Below are 21,869 nucleotides of genomic sequence, written 5' to 3' on the forward strand. Positions count from 1 at the left end.
GTTTTCCTGGCTATCCAAGAGAGAAACTATTCGACCAGTAGGCCAGGGAGAACTGGCCACAGCTTGACTGACATTACTGGCCCACTTGGCCAAGTCTGGATTTAATCAGTCCAGTCTGACACTGATTGGTCACATATGAGAGGAATTGGTGTGTGTGTGTGTGTGTGTGTGGGGGGGGGGGGGTGTTGTATGATTGGCTGGCTCTTCTGTTGACTGACAGTGATTAGGTGTAATTTTCCCCGCCAGTGGGAGTGATACCGCACACACACACGCACGCACGCACGCACGCACACACGCACACACTCTGTCAACAATGATGTTCAATCAATCAAAACTTCATCTAAGACCAAGTATCTATCATGTACAGATACAGATAGGAAGGTATTATTTCTCACAGCCAGGCAGATATCTTTATACATACTGTATGTGTTAACTCATGAGACTGCAGAGAAACACGATCAGAGTTCCTTTAACTAACTCATGAGACTGCAGAGAAACACGACCAGAGTTCCTTTAACTATGTTGAGTTGAGTAGTATAACGCTGTTTAAATAGCGGGTAAATAAATACTGCACTGGGGGACTTCGCTAGATTTCAGACCAGGTCTGGTCTAAGGTACAATCGCTTTTGTACTTCCTGTAAGATGACAATAATGCCAACAATTTGCCAGAGCACACCTCATTTTAAGACCAACCATGGACACACAGATGGCCGCAAATACATTTTGTACTTAGACATTGTGGCTGCTGGGTGTGAAAAGAACTGCATCGATTGTAAACTAGCAATCAAAATTGTGCTGCACTTTGTGCCGATTTGCGGCAGGTGTTTAACCGCTAGCCACTGTGGCTGTGACATTGTCCTTTCGCTGTTTTTATGGCAAAATGACAATCTTTACTTGATTGATCAGTCAATGCTTGATCACAAAAGTCATCAATGGAACGTTGTTGAGAAAGGGAGGTTTTCTCTGTCATAATAGGTTGTATCTTTTGTTGTTTCTATAGATTATAACCATGAAACAATTTACTGAAATGCACGTATGATAGTTTTACGTGCACATTTTAACACTGTGCACATTTGTGTCCTATGTCCCAGGGGTGCTGCGGGAGGTCACCACCCATTTCACCGTGGACTCACGGGCTCAGACCAAGAGTGACATCAAGAGCCACATCAAGTCTCGCATCGTCAACCCCTCCGGTGCCAACACGGATGCCTACATCACTGACAAGGGTGACGGCACTTACCGAGTAGAGTACACAGCCTACGAAGATGGTGAGGCTCCCAAAGTTATGAACTTTATGCAATACCAACAATTCCATGCTGTGGAATTGACTGTGATCAGATCGTATCTGATTTGGCTGGAAAGAGCCACAGTGAGGCCAGGGTTTAACCACCTTAGTCTTCTTTGAAAATGGCCGATCTACAAGCTCACAGTGCTCCGTGGCGCGTTGTACACACTCGTGCGTGCGTGCGTGCGTGCGTGCGTGCGTGCGTGCGTGCGTGCGTGCGTGCGTGCGTACAGCAGATGTTTGCCATTATTTGCTTTGTTTGGACACCACCCCTCCAATTAGATCCTTTGCCAATACTGCTCTAGTAATATTCCTGTTTGGAGGAGAATGAATGGTGAAGATGGGAATGCTGGAAGTTACTGGCCAGTAACAGAAGAGAGAATGAATGAATTAATGGATGGATGGATGAATGGATGGATGAATGAATGAATGAATGAATGAATGAATGATGGATGGATGGATGGATGGATGAATGAATGAATGAATGAATGAATGGATGGATGGATGGATGGATGGATGGATGGATGGATGGATGGATGGATGGATGGATGGATGGATGGATGGAAAAGGGCCTTCTGTAATAAACGGAGGCTTACAGAGATGGGGGGGGGAGAAGACGGAGCTGGATGTGTGGCATGGCATAGTCTGGTATTAATAGCTGTTGCCTGTCTGGTCACAGCAGATGGTTTTCCACTGATAGTGATACGTGTCAGGTCCAAGTACGCTCCACTCTGGGACAGAAATACTGGTACTATCCCTGTGGCAGCCTCCTGGGTCTGTGACCCTCTTACCGTGTTCTCATTCTTTCACTCACTCATTCACACACACACACACACACACACACACACACACACACACACACACACACACACACACACACACACACACACACACACACACACACACACACACACACACACACACACACACACACACACACACACACACACACACACACACACACACACATGGATGTCAATCAGGCTTATACGATATTAATCTTTATTTCCCTCTCTGACTCTCATCCATCCAGGCATTCATCTGATAGAGGTGTTGTACGACGACGTAGCGGTACCAAATAGTCCGTTCCACGTGGCGGTGACGGAGGGCTGCGATCCGAGCCGCGTGCGAGCCTACGGGGCCGGTCTGGAGGAGGGCCTGGTCAACAAGCCCAACCGCTTCACTGTGGAGACCAGGTACTCTCTCTGCCCCTAGCGTCACACACAGATGGAGGGTTAAAGAGACTCTTCTGATATGTGGAACCATGCCATCTATTACAGTTTACTGCAGGGTTTAATACACATCAGGGGTCCTATGTGTGTACAGTAAAGATGTTGTTGGGCTGTCAGAATCTTTATATACTTCAGCCAGGTATTAAAAAGTCTTTATAAGATCATTGCTTCCTTCCTTCCCTCCCTTTTCTTCTTTTCATCCCTCATGTTCTGTCCTCCCGTCTCCTCCTCAGGGGTGCTGGCACTGGGGGTCTGGGCCTGGCCATTGAGGGTCCGTCAGAGGCGAAGATGTCCTGCAAGGACAACAAAGATGGCAGCTGCAGTGTGGAGTACATCCCCTTCACCCCTGGAGAGTATGATGTCAACATCACCTTTGGAGGTCTTCCCATTCCAGGTAACGGGACGTGGTCAACATCTGTTCCGCACTTAAGAAAACCTTATATTTGGAAAAGCAATACTGCCTCATCAATGTTGGTGTTGTGACTTTATATTATTGTCATTTACTTCCATGAGAGGGGGAGAGGTGGTGGAGTTAGTTGCTTTAGCAGACAGTTTGAGGGTCCAATAGAGTTAAGAGGTTTTGTCCGAAGCGCTTTTTACTACTTTTCATTGGTTCAATATTTTCGAAACAACACACAGACGTAAAGGGTGTTCAATAGCACTGATTTATGCAAAAAAATAAAATAATCTAAAACTTATAAAATGGAGTTAGGTGGTTTCCTCCCGACAGCAACAATATAATATTATAATGTAAGTTAGTGTCCATTTTCTGAGCCCCATTGTGTGTGTTGCAGGCAGCCCATTCCGTGTCCCAGTGCGAGAGCTAGTGGACCCCAGCAAGGTGAAATGCTCAGGCCCTGGCCTGGGCAGCGGAGTGAGGGTACACGTCCCTCAGACCTTCACTGTAGACAGCAGCAAGGCTGGCCTTGCCTCTCTGGAGGTGCAGCTCTATGGACCCACTGGTGAGAGACAACAACCATAACCCTTACTTTAACCTCAACCTTGTTCTTCATTTCCAACCCTAACACTGAACCTATAAGCCCAAAATGTCCTGATATTTCTGTCCTTGTGAAGACGTTTGTGATTCTCACAAAGGATCCAAGTCAGACACACTCTCAGAAAGTCATCCTGCTAATACGATTATTTCTTCTTTGCCTCCAGGTGTGGCCGAGCCCATCGACATCACCGATAACGGTGATGGAACACACACCGTCAACTACACCCCCGCCAGAGATGGACCGTACACTGTGTGTGTTAAATATGCTGACCAGGAAGTCCCTCGCAGGTCAGGACGAAAAGAGCTTAATCAAATACATGACTTTATTGGAGAAGACTAGTTTTCCTTGTTTGTTTTGCTATCATCCTTATATTGTCATCCTTTGGAATTCCTCTCCTGCAGTCCCTTTAAGATCAAGACGCTGCCAGCTCATGATGCCAGTAAGGTTCGCGCCAGCGGACCGGGCCTGAATGCATCTGGGGTGCCCGCCAGCCTTCCTGTTGAGTTCACCATCGATGCCAGAGATGCTGGCGAGGGTCTGCTCACAGTTCAAATACTGGTGAGTCACACTCCTCTTCAGAACAGCTTCAGAAACAGGGTATAGGCACGAACTGTTACGTCCAAATAAGGCACTGGAATTCTCAGTCCGGGGCTGGGTCCAATACTAAACCTCATGTGCATTATAGCACACTATGGAAACCTAAGGATGATTTATTCGTAGTTGCGTGCTGGTGTTACACACTGAAAATAGCATGTCACAATGTGATGCGTTTGTGATCTTTTCTTGCATGACACCAGCACACAATCAATTCTAATGTCTCTATAACTTCATGGTATGTCTTGATACACCTTACTATAAATGCACCACGTCTCTGTGTGTGTGTGTGTGTGTGTGTGTGTGTGTGTGTGTGTGTGTGTGTGTGTGTGTGTGTGTGTGTGTACAGTACATACATCTGTAATCCACGTAACTCGAGAACCGTTCATCCCACCGACTTCATATTTGACACACGCGTTCCACACCATCACAGGGAGTGCAGTGCCTGGCCTTGAGTCGGTCGGATAGACGGTTGTCCAGAACCGTCACAAAAGGCTCTGGTCAGGCTCTGCCAGTGGACCTCATGAGCCTCAGCCAATTGATTGCCATGGCAACCCCACACCCCATTTGATTACTTAACCAGTTCACTATTCAGTCAGTTTGCACTCTTCAGACACAGGCAGACAGACAGATACAGAGATCAGTACAGTATGGGCACAAAAGGGACACAGACAGACGGGTGTTATGACAACAGGTATTGCATACTAGGTACCCAACTTGCATCGTTCCCAAGTAGACCTAGTGATCTAGTGTAAAACAATATGTAAAGTAAGGAGGAATATAATAATGATGAATAATAAACTTTATTTGTATAGCACTTTTAAATACTGAGTTAAAGTGATTTACACAGCATCAAACATAAAATGTAGGCTAAGGAAAAATTGTACAAAAAAAATAATCTAATAGAGCATAAAAAGATAAGAACCAAACACAGACTGCAATTAGGAAGTCATAAAACCAAGTCTATGATTCAGTCAGGACAACTCATGAATGGCTGGAATATATATTTATTGAATATAAAATGAGAAATATATTTTTTATGGTTTGGACTCCGAATCCCCCGTACCTAAACAGAAGATCCAAAACGACAGGTGGTTGCTGGGGTGGAGGAGGGTGAACAGCAAAAGTTTAGCAGACAACAGCGCAGCAGAATCAGTGTGCAGCAGCAAGCAGCACACAGGATGAGCAGTGCAAACTAAATAGCCGGTATGAAGCTGGAATGAGTGTGTGATTGGATGAAGTGAATCATTTGAATGAGAAGGCGGAGGCGGCCCAATGAACTGCCGGCAGCAACTGCACTGAGTTTCCTGACTGAACTTGCTTTGCGCTTGTCTGTGACAGGTGCAACGCTCATACGTGTGTTTTATTTAAAAGAGAACACTGAATTTGCTAGCCTGGTCTCCTCAGGCAGGTCATTCAAAAGCCTAATGGTCCTTCTAGATTGGTGCTGTTTTTCGGAAAAACGTCGGAAAAACTTTACTAAAAATCAGAAAAACGCTGCAGTACGCAGGGAACGACCAGACGGGTCGAGATCCTACCTGAGGATCTCGCATATGCATATTAAAAGGTCTGTGAAGCAGGAAGGGGCAAGTAATCAATAAAATATTTGAATAAATTCTATAACAAGTAGGTAACCAATGAAGGGAGATTAAAATTGTTGTAATGTGCTCGTACACCTCTCTGCAGTCTTCTACTTTCTTTCCTAATTATTGTTTTGTTCTGCCGCCCTTGTTAACCCACTATGCACCAACTGTCCACATGGCTTCCTCTCCCACTTGTGTGGGTGTTTGTCTAACTGTTGCTGCAGGGTCCTGATGGCTGCGGACACGAGGTCTCTGTGTCTGTGAAGGACTGGGGCAGGAGGGTGTGGGAGAGACATATAGTAAAGGGAACCATCCCCTTCCGTATTCTTAAGAAAGGCTCCGTAAGCCCCTACTCTCTCTCTTCTCCGGCCTCCCCCTTTTAACCTCCCGCTCTTCACATGCTGTCTGACGTCCCCCCCCCCCCCCCCCCCCATGCCACCGTGCTCCCTTCCTCCCTGCCATCCTTTGTTTGTATGCGCCTGGGTACTTTTTGATTCATTTCGAAAGCTAGTCGAAAGTTAAAGTTGTTTTTCTCAGTTTCTAACCTCACCCTAATTTAAAAGAAAATCCCTATTGATTGGGTACTATGGTCTTTCCATTTGTAAAACGTTTCAGTGTTTCTGAGTCCGTAATTGTGTAATAGGTCTCTGAGGGGATTAGCTGCCTGGGTTGAAACTTCACTTTCACGGCGGGAGAGTGAAGTGAGCTCGGCCGACGTCTTTTAAAACGTTGCACATCCAAACACCTGGAGGCCCGGGGCAGAGAGGTGCAGGGGTTAGGGGTGTTTTGGATGTGGAAGTGCAAGTCTCCCCTTTTTCATTTTTGCAGAAGGCAGCAGCAGCCCACAGCATACAGTGTTCCTCCTGTATCACCCCTTCCCCTGACTGTCTCCCTGTGGACTGACTAATGTAGCTCTTCCAGAACTCCACTAACCGGAGTAGTGCTTCCTAAACTTTGGCCCCATCGCCCCATCCATTACACCCCAGTCACTGCATTGTACATCGCTGTGTGTGATGCCTTGTAAAAGGAGATGATGATGCTCAAATCAGCAATTTATCGGAGAGAGAGACACACACACACACACACACACACACACACACACACACACACACACACACACACACACACACACACACACACACACACACACACACACACACACACACACACACACACACACACACACACACACACACGTTAGCACACACTTTGACACAAAACTTATTTGTGTCCCTGTGCCTTCAGGATCCTGAGAGTAAGCCCAAGAAGGCTAACATCAGGGACAACAGGGACGGGACATACACGGTGTCCTATGTCCCCGACATGACGGGACGCTACACCATCACCATCAAGTATGGAGGAGACGAGATTCCCTACTCGCCCTACCGCATCCATGCCCTGCCGTCTGGGGATGCCAGCAAATGCCTGGTCACAGGTCAGGACCCACGTGCTGAATATGCTTGTATAGTGCAGTGCTTCTCAAACTTTTTCATGTCAAGGACGCCCAAATTGACACTTGTTAGACCGCGGACCCCCATTTGAAAAGATATGCCAGGGACCCCCATAAGAGAAGATTTTTTACGGTGCTAGCAGTGATTCTCAACCAATTTAATTTCAAGAACCCCCCCCCCCCCCAGTTTGACATGCATTAGGCTACGGACCTCCATTTATATTGTAAAATTTTAATTTAACTCTGAGAGTGTTCCATTTGTACACTCTCAGAGGTACAGACCCATAAGGGTCCATTTGCTTCCAAACTATCATTTAGCTGGGACTTGGAACTCCCTCAAGGACCCCTGGGGGTCCCCGGACTCCACTTTGAGAACCACTGGTATAGTGTTGAAAACATGTATCCACATTATTCAGTCAAACTATTTCATTTTTCCCATATATATATATATATTATTTTAAATGATTACATTTTTTATTTCCCTGCAGTATCTATTGGAGGACACGGATTGGGTGAGTGTCTTTTCTTTTTTTTTATGTTTATTGCGCACTCTGTGAAGATAATTGAACGCGCCGTTTGAGGTGGACGGACGGGAACCTCGCGTCCTCATGCTGTCTGTCACCTCTGACAGGAACAGGCCTCGGCCCCACCATCCAGATTGGCGAGGAGACGGTCATCACCGTGGACGCCAAGGCCGCCGGCAAAGGGAAGGTCACGTGCAAGGTGTCCACCCCCGACGGGGCGGAGCTGGACGTGGATGTGGTGGAGAACGCCGACGGGACATTCGACATCTACTACACGGCGCCCGAACCGGGGAAATACATCATCACCATCCGCTTTGGAGGCGAGCAGATCCCCAACAGCCCGTTCCACGTGGTGGTGAGTGCAGCACGTCCTCAAAGCTTTTGCAGCTCGTTGCTTTTTTTGTTTTGGATCCTGAACTGTGTGGAATGTTAACAAGTTCATTTGTGTTGTTTTTGTCCTCGTTGACATAGTGTCACATACATAAAACAATTTATGAGGCCTCACATGGATGTTTTCTGATACTGTTTATGAACTATGAACACGTTTTAAGCAAAAGTGCACCAAGTGTATTATCAATCTAAATTACATAAGCTATCGTCATTTTATGCCAATGAGCATCATAAAATGTCTCCAGTGTAGCTTTGATTGATAAAACAGGCTAAATGAGGGATTGCAACTTAATAATAAGTCATGTCTCCAATTCCTCACAAAAGGGTAGATACAATACAAGCAGACATCATGCAGTCAGCAAGAGTCTTGGAGCTTAAAATGACCTTGCTGGACACATGGCAGTATTATGCGTGTCTTAAGTACCAGGTCTTATTACTTAACTTAAGACCTGGAGGCGTGATCAATGCCATTTGGCTATTCTGAGTGGCAAAACAGCATTGACCACGCCTCCAGGTCTTAAGTTAAGTAATAAGACCTGGTACTTAAGACACGCATAATACTGCCCTGAGGCTTTGTCATCATATTATTTAGATAGCTAGCTTAGTGTGTAACTCTTACTAAGACTACAGGACAACATCATTTTGCTCGTGTATGTGTGTGGTTGTGTTTATACAGTACCTTCCTTCCCCTTGCTAGGCCAGTGACACCATCCCTATAATAGAAGAGCCATGTGACAAACTGCAGTTATCGCAGCCCTACTCTCCCTACGTGGGCTACCCTCCTCACTGGGTATACATAAAAACATCTCCACCACTCCAAACTGTCTCCTGCTCCATACTGTAACTTTTACCTTTCACTGTACATGCATCACTTAATTGTAGTTTGCAGTCGCTACCCTCATGCCCTGCTGAAGCTTCCTAGTGTCAATGATGTGATACAGAAATGTACTGTTTTTCTTTCTCCAGCGTGATCGTTTCAGCTGCATGATCGCTTTGTCCGTCATCCTCTGTCTTTACGCTGATCTGTGACCATCGTCATCCTCTGCTGTCCTGTATGCCGGGGGCAAAGCCTGCTGCTCCATGGCTGCCATGCCTTCTCCGCCCTCCTTTAGGCTCCGGCCCACAATGTAAAATAATCCCCCCGCACCTTTCCATCTGTCCTTTTAGGCCACAGAGGAGCCTGTCACCCCCGGCGATGGGATGGAGCCCATGCTCCGCCCCTTCAGTCTGGTCATACCCTTCACTGTCCAGAAGGGAGAAATCACAGGTAAGATTAAGACTCTGTTTGCTTGCTTGCTTAACGTGCCATCTCCGCTTTATTCGTGAAATCGGTGGAGAGCGATGCAGAAAAAAAGAGACTGTGAGGGGACAGAAGCTGAAACACTGCTATAATGTGGATTATAACTGACTACACAGGTGAAGTGCGCATGCCATCTGGGAAGACGGCCCGGCCAAACATCACGGATAACAAGGATGGCACTGTCACGGTCAAGTACTCCCCTACTGAGAAAGGCCTGCACGAGATGGACATCAAATACGATGGCAACCACATCCCAGGTACTGTATGTCACATGCACGCACCAAGGAGGCAGGCAGGCACATCCACACTCGCTTGTGCATGCACGCACATACGCATAACTATCTGTCAAAGTCTATCAATGCAATGTAGTCTGTAAGATAACCATGCCAGTATTGGATTGGATTGCATAGAATTTATTGGGTCCTTATGGGGTAATTTGTGTTGCAGTAGTGAACACAATAAATCATACAAATAAACACATGAATAAGTTGTGTTGCAACAGTAGTCAACACAATAAATCATAAAAGTAAACACATAAATACACAAGTTGTGATGAGCTATAAAAACATTAAAAGTACATCTGTCCTTCGTTAAAGTGACATAGCAACTAGGCCTACAGCTTATTCAAAACCCAAACAGCCGAGGGAACAAATGATCTCAGATATCTGTTTGAATTGGCCCTTAAATGTGCCTCCTCCCTGATGGCATGGAGAGGGTGTTGAGGGTCCACCAGAACGTCCTTCGCCCTCTGAGTGGCTTTAACTTGATAAACATGGCCAAAATTGTTCAAGTTATTGCCAATGGTCTTTTGTCAAAAATGTAACAATCCTTCCCACTTTGCCAAACAATCTATCAACATTGAAACCCCTCAACTTTCTCAAGGAAAACATGTCTTTGATTGTCCTTTTTGCAGATGTAGTCAGTCAGTGTTGGCATCAAAAGCAATTTTGTCATCCAGAGTGGTGCCAATATTGGCTTACTATCTCCACAGCTATGCCATTAATAAAAGTCGGTGCCGTGACAGAAGGGTCAACTCAAAACCCTTTCCTTTTGTAATAAAGTGTGTGGGAGAAAGTCACCAAGCATGTCTTACGTATGAGACCTTAACCCATTCAGGACGGGAACCCCTTTTGGTGTTTTAAGCATCGTGTTATACTTTAGCTATTGAAGAATTGCAGATCTACAAGCTGGTGCCGCGCTACGAGCTTGTAGCTCTGCTATTTTTGAAAAATCGTGAAAATATGGTGCACATCTTTGAATATATATACTTTCAGAATGAACGTTTTTAACTCAAATCTTTGCTTCTGGGGGGTCCCTGGAACAACATATTTTCAGATGGGGGTCCGCAGCCAAATACAGATAATTATGGGTGTCCTTGGCATGAAAAAGGTTGAGCACCACTGACATAATCGGCCTCAGGTCCAAATGGGTTAAGATGCAAGTACAGTATGAGTCATCACATCATTTGCTGTGTAAAGCTTGTTGGTGCCCTGTTGTTTCCAGGAAGTCCCCTCCAGTTCTATGTGGATGCCATTAACAGTGGTCACGTGACAGCCTATGGTCCTGGTCTGAGCCACGGCATGGTCAACAGACCTGCTGCCTTCACCATCGTTACCAAGGACGCCGGGGAAGGTAGGCATCATGAGATGAGATACATGGGCCCCATTCACTAAGCTGTTTATGGCCATATTATGAATGTAAAGGAATTTACACAACTTCCCACGTCAGCTCGGAGGCAGACTTTTGTGGGACCAAAGCTTGCGTATATCATTAAATGCCTTAATCTTCATTCAAAATCAATTACTATAGTGCCAAACATCAAATAAAATATTTGTGCCCAACATTTGCCTGAATTTTTAGACGTGTTTTCCGTTATTGCAAGTGTGGCCACAGACTTTCATGCAACTCCAATGTCATGTCACGCCATTAATTTATAATATTGCCCAGAACGCATGCAGCCTTACCTTGAGGATGCAGTATAGATGAAATCTAGCTGCCTGTGTCCATTACTCCATTTCCAATTCCAATGTAGGAGTCGGCACAGTTCGTCCAAAGGACAGATTCCCCTCAGTAATCAATAAAGCTCTGTTAAAAGAATGATCAGATATTGGCAGATTCCAACCTCCAACCTTTTATCTCAGCAAAAGTGAGTGAGCAACTGTTCAGTAGAAAGGGCTTATAAATGATGTAGACCTTATGTCCAAGTTGTATTAGCCTTTGGTCGTAAGCTTGACCTTTTGTAAATTAACTTCTTATTACTTTATTAACGTTCAGTGGATCCATCGTGTGAGTGACTCACTTGCCAACATAAGCTGATCTACATACAAGTTGTCAACTTGATTACGTTTATGCTCTCACGCAGAGTTCCCGGTTGCCTTTTATGGTGTTAAATGGGCCGTAGATGATCTACACGGGAACGCGCTCGTGACTGTCAGGCAAACATTAGCTACAGACGTGATACACACATGTCGCCTGTACAGGTGAATCGCACGTGAGATTGTACTTTATTTAGGCACTATTTACGAACAGCTTGGTGAATCAGGCCCATTGATTAGCAAGGAGGTCATTGCAAGAGTCCTTACGGCGAGTAACAGGCTATAGATTAGATTCTCCATCTCACCCTTCCTGTGCTCTCCATCCAGGTGGTCTGTCTCTGGCGGTGGAAGGGCCCTCCAAAGCAGAGATCAGCTGTAAAGACAACAAGGACGGGACATGCACCGTGTCCTACCTGCCAACCGCTCCAGGAGACTACAACATCATAGTCAAGTTTGACGACAAGCACATCCCTGGCAGCCCCTTCACCGCCAAGATCACTGGTACTGTGTGTGTGGTGTGTGTGTGTGTGTGTGTGTGTGTGTGTGTGTGTGTGTGTGTGTGTGTGTGTGTGTGTGTGTGTGTGTGTGTGTGTGTGTGTGTGTGTGTGTGTGTGTGTGTGTGTGTGTGTGTGTGTGTGTGTGTGTGTGTGTGTGTGTGTGTGTGTGTGCGTGCACGTGCGTGTGCGCGCTCTTGTCTTGTGGGAAAAAATAAATGTACAGTACATATAAGGAGACAACAGAGTGTGTTTAAACATACTATTACTATAGGCTAAGTAGTACTTAATTTATGAATTGAGTAATATGTCTAAATGTAATCTGAAGCTCCGGAGTAGAGGTTGTGTCGTAGGCTGTGGAGTAGAGTTGATGTGACAGAGCAGCCTATTCATACAGATTTGACCTCAGCTCGGCTGGCTCTGTGGAAGCAGTTTGAGCCAGAGTAAGGGACTTGCTGATAATAATAGCAGAGGTCTCCGAATAGCTGCTGCACGTGGTGGGTCTCCTTGTTGCTTGTGTGTATGGCTGTCTGTGTGTGTGTGTGTATGGCTGTCTGTGTATGTGTGTGACAGAGTCGTTGTGTGTATGGCTGTCTGTGTATGTGTGTGACAGTATGGCTGTCTGTGTGTGTGTGTGTGACAGAGTCGATCTGTTTCAACCAGCAGATGTCGCAGTGGCATTAACGGATCCATCGTTTGCCTTTTTGTGTCATTCTCTCTCATTTCTAGGTGACGACTCCATGAGGACGTCACAGCTCAACGTTGGCACGGCGACAGATGTGTCTCTGAAGATCACGGAAACGGACCTGAGCAGTCTCACCGCCACTATCAGGGCACCGTCCGGACATGAGGAGCCCTGCCTGCTCAAGAGGCTGCCAAATCGTCATATCGGTGAGCCACGTGGCATAAATGTGTATTTTACAAATGGACCCAAAAAAATAAATCTGTTTTGGACGAGCTTTTCTAACTAGTTCGGAGAGTCACAGCATCTTGTAGGAGTGTCGGGGGGAAAAAAAGGTTCTGAGACCACCATAATGCCATTTTATAGTTCTGTATCACCTAACTTGAAGGAGCATGACCTTTAGTGTGTCCATGTTTCTGATGGGTTGCTCCTGTATCTCTTTTCCCGCAGGTATATCCTTCACTCCCAAGGAAGTGGGGGAACACGTGGTCAGCGTAAAAAAGAATGGCAAGCACGTGACCAACAGTCCCTTCAAAATCATGGTGGGACAGTCAGAGATTGGGGACGCCAGCAAGGTGAAGGTCTATGGACAGGGCCTGGTGGAGGGACACACGTTTGAGGTGGCCGAGTTCATTGTCGACACGAGAAACGCTGGTGAGCATTAATGCTAGGAATTCTGGATCTGTTCTGGGCCTATACAGTATAACTGCATATGATTGTTTTTAACTGCATATAGAAGGTTTATCTGATTAAACCATCTATAAACTATGGCATCAACCTCAGACCACTTGGAATCTTGGTTTTCACGCTACACTATGTTCTGCCCTTTGAGGGCCTTGAGTGTGAAACTGTACATCAAGGCTAGAAACCCAAGGGGCAAGGATTTCAAATGACACAAGTACATGAGCTTTCAATACATACCATTTGTACGACCTAAGTTATTCACTTCTTTTCCCCTATGCCACCCTTTCTGTCCTCTCACCTCCAGGTTACGGTGGTCTGGGTTTGTCCATCGAGGGCCCCAGTAAAGTGGACATCAACTGTGAGGACGTGGAGGATGGGACATGTAAGGTCACCTACTGTCCCACCGAGCCTGGCAACTACATCATCAACATCAAGTTCGCTGACCAGCATGTCCCAGGTACATAAAGGATGGACGCTCTGTATGGCCTAGTGGTCCAGGCGCATGCCACATATACGTAGGCTCTGGCCTGACATCGCATTGCGCGTGTCTCTTCCCTTGTCTCTCCCTCTTTCCTGTCCGTCTTCACTGTAACTATCAATAAAGGCACAAAAGCCAAAAGAAAAAGAACAAAAGAAAAGAAAGTATCCCATCTACAAGCTCACTCACAATGCATCGCGATACGACGCATTTGAGCTTGTAGATCTGCTATTTTCACAAAATATATATACATTTGAAAACTTGGTACATTCTGAATAATGAGTACTTTCTACTTTTGGTATTTTAAGTACAGTTTGCCAATACTATTGTAGGCCTACTTTTAATTTTGAGTACCGGACTTTTACTTTGTAACAGAGTATTTCTACATTGCTGTATTAATACTTTTACTTTTGAGTACATTTGAGTACTTTTTCCACCACTGTTGACCTATCTGTCCTGACAGGAAGTCCGTTCACGGTGAAGGTGTACGGCGAAGGCAGAATGAAGGAGAGCATCACCAGGAAGAGACAGGCGCCCTCCATCGCCACCATCGGCAGCACCTGTGACCTCAACCTCAAAATACCAGGTGGGCCATTACCGCAGAAACGCACCAGGCTGCAATCTCTGGCTATAGCAGCAACCCCATGCACCCCCACAACAACTACGTCTCTCTGTCCTGTTGCCTCCCTAATGTGCTTAGTATGCTTTCTGTAGCACAGTGCTTCTCAACTGGTTTTGTATAGATACTGAATATTGGGCCATTACTATGAAGAGAATAATAAAAGGCAACCTAGAGGTGTGCATATTCATGCCTCCTCAGCACCCTCTGGTGGACAAATCTGCAGACAGATTGCCATACATGGTAACAGACAAACAGACAGGCTCATTACAATACTTTCGTCTCACTCTGGCTCAACCTCAACTAATACATCATGATTCCCTAAAGGTGATATTGGTAATATTTCTACGTAGACAGAAAGTATCCCACAAAACATATTTTGTTTTGTTTGGTTTTTCTATTTTATTATAATTTGTCATCCCATGGTGGCCATTGTCCACGTTGCTTCCGTTTTCATTGGGTAAGATTTTAATCTCCCCCTATAACAGACACTTGGAGTTGTGTTGTGCAAACTCTGACTACTCTTGGGTAAATAAGGAACCTTAGTTATGCCACAGAGGTGTGTAGTGCAATATCTAGTGGTTGACTGTTATCTATTCTTTAAGTTTTGTTTTTTTAGTCTGGCAGAATACCTCACAAACCACTTTTCACTGGTTGAGAAACGCTGCTCTAGCATCTTAAACCCTCCTGTGCCTTCGTCAAAGCTCCTCTATATCCCTGTTTCCTTTCCTCTGCTCCTCCTCTTCCTCTTCCTCGTCCTCCTCCTTCCCTGCTGTAGGCAACTGGTTTCAGATGGTTTCAGCTCAGGAGCGTCTGACACGGACGTTCACACGCAGCAGCCACACGTACACGCGTACAGAGCGCACAGAGATCAGTAAGACCCGCGCGGGGGAGACCAAGAGGGAGGTGCGCGTGGAGGAGAGCACCCAGGTGGGGGGAGACCCGGGAGACCCGTTCAGGGACGTGTTCGGAGAGTTCCTGGGCCGAGAGAGCCTGACCGGCTTCCAATCTGGGATCCAATCTGGCAGACAAGAGGGTGTGTGTGTGTGTGTGTGTGTGTGTGTGTGTGTGTGTGTGTGTGTGTGTGTGTGTGTGTGTGTGTGTGTCTGTCCGATTTGTCGTTTTTTTGTCTTTCATCGTTTCTTTCAGATTCAACCTACAGGTCTTTAACTGTAATTATTACGTTTTTGAGAACAACAGAACTTGGAGTCAGCTGCATACAAATATACTGAGGCTTGTGACCTACCTGTTGTTGCAAAAATTAGACTTCAATGGTGACTACAGTAGTCACCATTATTTAGGGGTGGTTGGGAGGGTAGACAACTATTCTGGATTAAATCAGGGCAGTGTTAACAGACAGTCTAAAGGCAGTTTCAGACGGGGAGCGAGTGACGCGCCCCAGTAATTCACTTTCAGTGAGAGGCGTGGGCTCGCATGCAAGGGCTGGATGGTGGTCAGCTTTATTTCCCCGCTACGTGCCTGAACATGAGACCACAGCGCGATCCTCGCTGATCCAAGCAAGAACGCCCGCGTCGATAGTCCCCCGTCTGAAACGGCATTTATAATATAATACCAGGCTATAAGTCTGGTATAGAATTTAATGTATGCAACTCGCTCCAGGAGTTCTTAACTTCGTAACCTAGTGTTTTGAAATGTATGTGTAACTTAAAGCAGCTACAGTATGATGTGTCATTAAGTGTCATTAAGCTCATTCAGCACATGCTGAATGTGTATTTCCATGTGTCTGACTGTGTAAAATACAAAAAATATATATACTTATTTCTCTCTTTTCCTCCTCTCCTCCTCTTCATCTTTTTCATTATCATCATCATCTACTACTTCCTTCACCTCTTCATCAATTCCCTCTCCGTCCCCATCATACTCCTGTCTCCTTTTTCCACTTGTACCTCTCCTGTTATCCTCTCTTCTTCCTCGCTCTCCTTTTATTTCCTCCGTTTTTTTTTCTCCTTCCTGTCTCTCTTTCCTCTTGTCAGGTGAGTCAGGGACCAAGGAGATGACAGCCCAGGTGACCAGTCCCGGGGGGAAGACTGAGGACGCAGAGATCATCGAGGGAGAGGACAGTGCATACAGTGTCAGGTTCATCCCACAGGAGATGGGACCCCACACTGTCAACGTCAAATACCGGGGCCAGCACGTCCCTGGCAGCCCCTTCCAGTTTACCGTGGGGCCCCTCGGGGAGGGAGGGTCACACAAGGTCCGAGCCGGAGGCACGGGCCTGGAAAGGGGAGTGGCAGGGATACCAGGTACGTTGGCTGGCAATAGGACATGATATATAGCACTGTTTCCCAGACAGTGGGTCGGGAGTCGGGACCCATTTGGACCAATTATTTTCCCCTATACATTAAATAAACCGGCTCAGTGGCCTTGTGGTTAGAGTGTCCGCCCTGAGACTGGGAGGTTGGGGTTCGATCCCTGGCTGGGTCATACTAAAGACTAAATGACCCAATGTCTCCCTGCTTGGCACTCAGCATCAAGGCTTTGATTGGGGTAAGTCCCTGAAACATGAACATACTAGCGTCATGTCCAGGGGGTGCACTTGTACATCATGTCCAGGGGGGTGTACTTTTTTTTACATACAAAAAAAAAATGTGCGCTTGTAGATCAGCTATTTTCAATAGGTAGGGTCCCGGGCAAACGTCTAATCTCGACCTGAAATGTTTGGGAACCACTGATATATATACTGTAGTATATATGAATTGCCTATTTACCAGTGTTCTCCATGTCATCATCACAAGCTGCTCAAATAGTAAGGTATTATCAGGTATTTGACCAATCTGGAACTAAATCGTTACCAAGAAATGTCTTCACCAATGTGTTTCTAAAGGTGTCTAATAACATGTACTAAAAGATTGAAATTCAATTCCCGGGGGAAATTTGAGTTGGTCGTTTTCCTCCCAAGGAGTGTTTTTTGTGCAAAACTAATGCTTGGAATGGATTCAGAATCATGAAAACCCCCTAGTTTCCTATGTCACATGCTACTTAAAGAATGATGAAATTTGGACTTTTTTGCCTTATATAGGATGCTAAGGGCGGCTGTGGCTCAGGAGGTAGAGCAGGTCATCCAATGATCCCTGGGTCAGCGGTTCGAATCCCGGCTCCTCCTGTCCACATGTCGAAGTGTCCTTGGGCAAGACACTGAACCCTACATTGCCTCCAATGAGTCAGTCGGTGTAAGGGAAGTGAGGACGCTGGCGTCGACTGTTCGCCAGTTCACCTCCCAATGAATGAACCATTGTAAAGCGCCTTGAGCACTTGGAAAAGCGCTATAAAAATGCAATTCATTATTATTATTATTAAGGGTATGGTCACACATTATGCTAATAACTCCAATTTCCCTCGGGAGTTGAATTTCAATCTTTTAGTACATGTTATTAGACACCTTTAGAAACATATTGGTGAAGAAATGTCTTGGTAACGATTTAGTTCCCAGATTTTCATAGATTTCTCTTACTAAAGTACTGAGGTGCACCACTAGAGGGTAACGTGACTTCTGTTTGATATGTTGCAGCTGAGTTCAGTATCTGGACCAGGGAGGCGGGTGCTGGCGGTCTGTCCATTGCTGTAGAGGGGCCCAGCAAGGCTGAGATCACCTTTGAAGACAGGAAGGATGGGTCATGTGGAGTCGCCTACGTGGTCCAAGAACCTGGTGAGAGAATTATGTAGTGTGTGTGTGTCAACCAGACAGTCACAAGTTCTCATGTCACAGGATGTTCTGACAGGGTCATCATTTAAATAAAATAATATTGTGTCATTCAATATACAGTATTGGCTTGTTATTGTTTATTATGTATAACTTCAGATCAGTAACATATTGGATTGTACATTCATTCACTTTTAATGCATAGCTATATCAAACCAGTTTGAAACTTAATTAATTAAAATCGGGCGACAAAGGATGTTAACAGACGTTATAGTCCTTATACTCTAAGAAGTATCAGATAGTATTTCCCATCTTTAGTGGAAACAGCAAGTGTGGCTTTGTGCCTGGCTATTGGCTAATGCTTTCTCATCCTGCAGGTGACTATGAAGTTTCCATTAAGTTCAATGACGAGCAGATCCCGGATTCTCCCTTCATTGTACCCATTGCCACCCTATCGGATGACGCTCGCCGACTAACGGTGACCAGCCTGCAGGTGAGAGTGCACGGTCTTACTTGTGGGGATCTTCCACTTATAGAGAGCATGCACGTGACAACATCATCATACCTAGAAGTTATGCGGGAACACCTTCTGAGTGTCAAAAAATAACTTTCTGGCCTTGACAGCCCATACATTCAAACAGAAAAGTCAGATCTGATTGCATTAAACGAGATTAAGCTGACTTTGCCACTCACTTCATCGATGTGCATACCCACTATTCCCTAACCCATTCGTTTTCAACCTTTCAGCCCCCCACCCTGGTAAGGAGTTGAGACATTGCATTTTGTTTGAGTCGGTTCCACAGATAAGAATTGTGAAACATTTGACCAATGGTTGACCATTTTGTTTGTTGCTTACTTTTGACACAATGACATTTTTATTTCAGGGTTTTTAAAAGGTCTTAAAAGTCACTTTAGAAATGTGCAGATACCCTGTACACACCATACAGTATGTTGGTTTGTTTACTGTTGAGTGAGAAAACACCAAACACAACCCAAAATCATTTGGGGACCCCCCTGGGGGTCCAGACCCACATGTTGAGAACCTCTGCCCTAACCCATAACCCATACCTTAAGTAAACTTCTATCGCGACTACTGTAACCCAGTTCCAAGCCTAACACTAAACCTAAGCCCTAACTCACAAAAATAGCAGTGAGGACTGCTTTTATAGAACCAGTTGAGTAGCACAGCTTGAGGTCACAGCTGTATGAATAGGCTGCTCTCTCACATCAACTAGAAACCCTCTCCATATTTACAGCCTCTACATTATAAAGTCGTCATTTTGTTTAGCTGCAAATAGATTTATTCGTTTTGGCCAGTGACTTAGAAACCTATATGTGGGGAGTATTTTTGTATAGGCGTGTATTCTGGGCTTGGCATAACTCGCTCTAGCTCATCCTTCATCAGACTACTTATAGCTCTGTCTATCTGACCTTTGAGCTTTTGGGTTGAGAGTCTGAGAGAGCCAGACTAATTTCATCCCTTTACTACGTAATACTATACCTCTTACACCCGGTTTCCTTTTATCTCATGTACAACCAGCCCACTGCCCACTTAAAGCAGGTACTGTAGCTAACACCTTCTGGGGGGATGATAACTTAGGCAAGATAAAACAATAACAAAACAACACAATAAATGGAATGGATCCTGAGGGGAAAATTGGGTGGTTCATTACTGCATAGAACAGTAGAATGTAGATAAGAGTACAGCAACAGAAAGTACACATGCCTTAATAAACTAAAAGAGAAGATATTACCGTCAGTCTTCTCACAATGCTGTTTCTTTCTTCCCTCAGGAGATGGGTCTGAAGGTCGGTCAGGAGGCTTCTTTTGCAGTGCAGCTGAATGGAGCCAGAGGCCTGATTGATGCCAAGGTTCACACCCCATCTGGGGCTATCGAGGAATGCTACATCACCGAGTTGGACACCGGTAAGACAAACATGTTGAAAAGATGAAAAGATCTTTGTACCTCTGGGCCTTGAAGAGCTCATTTAGTTTAACACATGAATTAGTAATTATGTCAGTGTCAGAAATGGTCATGCCATGATTATGATTATTCTTGATTATTCCAAACAGACAAGCATGCCATCAGGTTTATCCCAAGGGAGAATGGTGTCCACTCAATCGACGTTCGCTTCAACGGCAGCCATATCCCTGGCAGCCCCTTCAAGATCCGTGTGGGAGAGCCAGGGCAAGTGGGAGACCCTGGTATGGTGTCTGCATTTGGACCAGGCCTAGAAGGAGGATCCACAGGTAAGCAGTCAGTCATAGTGCATTCTGCAGCCACATATATTATGCAGGGATATTATGCTGGGTAGTGGGTACAAGGAGTACAGTAGAGCTGTCAAGATGTACTGTATATGTGCAACGCCCAGGATTCGAGCCAACATCTTAACCTCTACCTCCCTGTATGCTGGGGGAGATATTAGGCTTTTAGGTCATCAGGCAGAGGCTCTAGGCACTACTGCTACGTATGTTAATTTGTTGTTGTTGAATTTGAACTCTATTTATATATTAAATATGTATATGAGTGCATGAGAAATGTCTAAGAAGACCTGGGTTCTTTAGGCAGGTCGTCCCGGGGTCGAGGAGCCCAGCAAACTCACACGCCCACCGTAGTTTTCGCAGCATAACAGTTCCTTCCTCTTTCTATCATTTCTACTTTACCAGGTGTTGCGGGAGATTTCAATGTGAACACCTGTAATGCTGGCTCAGGAGCTCTGTCTGTTACCATCGATGGACCATCTAAGGTTAAGATGGACTGCCAGGAGTGTTCTGAGGGCTACAAAGTCACCTATACACCCATGGCCCCAGGGAGCTACCTCATCTCCATCAAGTACGGAGGACCCCAGCACATCGTAGGCAGCCCCTTCAAGGCCAAAGTCTCAGGTGTGTAACCCGAACCTCAAACTAGACCTTCATGAGAAGTGTCTGCAACACCAGTGACACTCGTGGCACAATTTCTCATGTTGCCTGAATCACCTAGACTAAAACCATCAATTCTTGAATGTTTCCAGCAAGTGAAAATGTTTCCTGAGATTGTAAAAATACACAGTACGAGGAACACAGTGAATCTGAATCTTTACTCTCTGTCTTTCTCTATCTAATTATTTGACAGACACTTGCAGTACTAGTCCACTGGATTTTTGAGTTTATGGTTAAGTTAGATCACAGCTAAGCATGGAATTTCTCTCTGAATTTCATCTTGCAGACTTACTTCTTGCCAAACTTTATACTCAACTAGCCTTTCTCTCAACTGTTTTCTCCACTCTCAACTTTCGGTTTTCTCTTCAGGGGCTCGTCTCTCCGGTGGCCACAGTTTGCACGAGACGTCATCTGTCCTAGTGGAAACGGTCACAAAATCGTCCACAATGGGTGGGACCTTTGGCTCCTTGCCCAAGTTCTCCTCTGACGCCAGTAAAGTCATCTCCAGGGGTGCCGGCCTATCGAAAGCCTTTGTTGGTCAGAAGAACACTTTCACGGTAGACTGCAGCAATGCAGGTGAGTGACAGCACGCCTCTCAAACACAGGCCAGATGTACAGATCTACTTAGGCTCACATGCACATGCAAGCTCTGATGGTT

At 45.6% G+C, this 21,869-nt stretch overlaps 1 protein-coding gene across 19 annotated transcripts in view; it reads left to right on the forward strand.

Annotated features, from left to right (window-relative positions):
* The window catches only part of flncb (filamin C, gamma b (actin binding protein 280)), a 71,091-nt gene that overhangs the window by 48,093 nt on the left and 1,129 nt on the right, over positions 1–21,869 (forward strand). For 2 of the 19 annotated variants that reach the window (XM_079493774.1, XM_079493790.1), the window contains 27 exons: positions 1,092–1,268; positions 2,319–2,481; positions 2,751–2,911; positions 3,312–3,479; positions 3,679–3,802; positions 3,917–4,073; positions 5,917–6,033; positions 6,938–7,127; positions 7,631–7,654; positions 7,774–8,021; positions 8,754–8,846; positions 9,224–9,323; positions 9,473–9,613; positions 10,860–10,988; positions 11,999–12,172; positions 12,895–13,056; positions 13,298–13,501; positions 13,836–13,988; positions 14,473–14,595; positions 15,407–15,678; positions 16,628–16,892; positions 18,158–18,295; positions 18,667–18,782; positions 20,083–20,215; positions 20,363–20,539; positions 20,957–21,175; positions 21,581–21,787. In XM_079493774.1, coding sequence (XP_079349900.1) covers positions 1,092–1,268; positions 2,319–2,481; positions 2,751–2,911; positions 3,312–3,479; positions 3,679–3,802; positions 3,917–4,073; positions 5,917–6,033; positions 6,938–7,127; positions 7,631–7,654; positions 7,774–8,021; positions 8,754–8,846; positions 9,224–9,323; positions 9,473–9,613; positions 10,860–10,988; positions 11,999–12,172; positions 12,895–13,056; positions 13,298–13,501; positions 13,836–13,988; positions 14,473–14,595; positions 15,407–15,678; positions 16,628–16,892; positions 18,158–18,295; positions 18,667–18,782; positions 20,083–20,215; positions 20,363–20,539; positions 20,957–21,175; positions 21,581–21,787 — 4,335 coding nt within the window. Of the gene's footprint in view, positions 1–1,091; positions 1,269–2,318; positions 2,482–2,750; positions 2,912–3,311; positions 3,480–3,678; positions 3,803–3,916; positions 4,074–5,916; positions 6,034–6,937; positions 7,128–7,630; positions 7,655–7,773; positions 8,022–8,753; positions 8,847–9,223; positions 9,324–9,472; positions 9,614–10,859; positions 10,989–11,998; positions 12,173–12,894; positions 13,057–13,297; positions 13,502–13,835; positions 13,989–14,472; positions 14,596–15,406; positions 15,679–16,622; positions 16,893–18,157; positions 18,296–18,666; positions 18,783–20,082; positions 20,216–20,362; positions 20,540–20,956; positions 21,176–21,580; positions 21,788–21,869 lie in introns of all 19 variants that reach the window. The other 17 variants (XM_079493788.1, XM_079493777.1, XM_079493791.1 and 14 more) reach the window with 13 other exon arrangements.

Source organism: Electrona antarctica (genome assembly GCF_951216825.1).
Source record: "Electrona antarctica genome assembly, chromosome: 23".
Taxonomy (NCBI): Eukaryota; Metazoa; Chordata; class Actinopteri; order Myctophiformes; family Myctophidae; genus Electrona; species Electrona antarctica.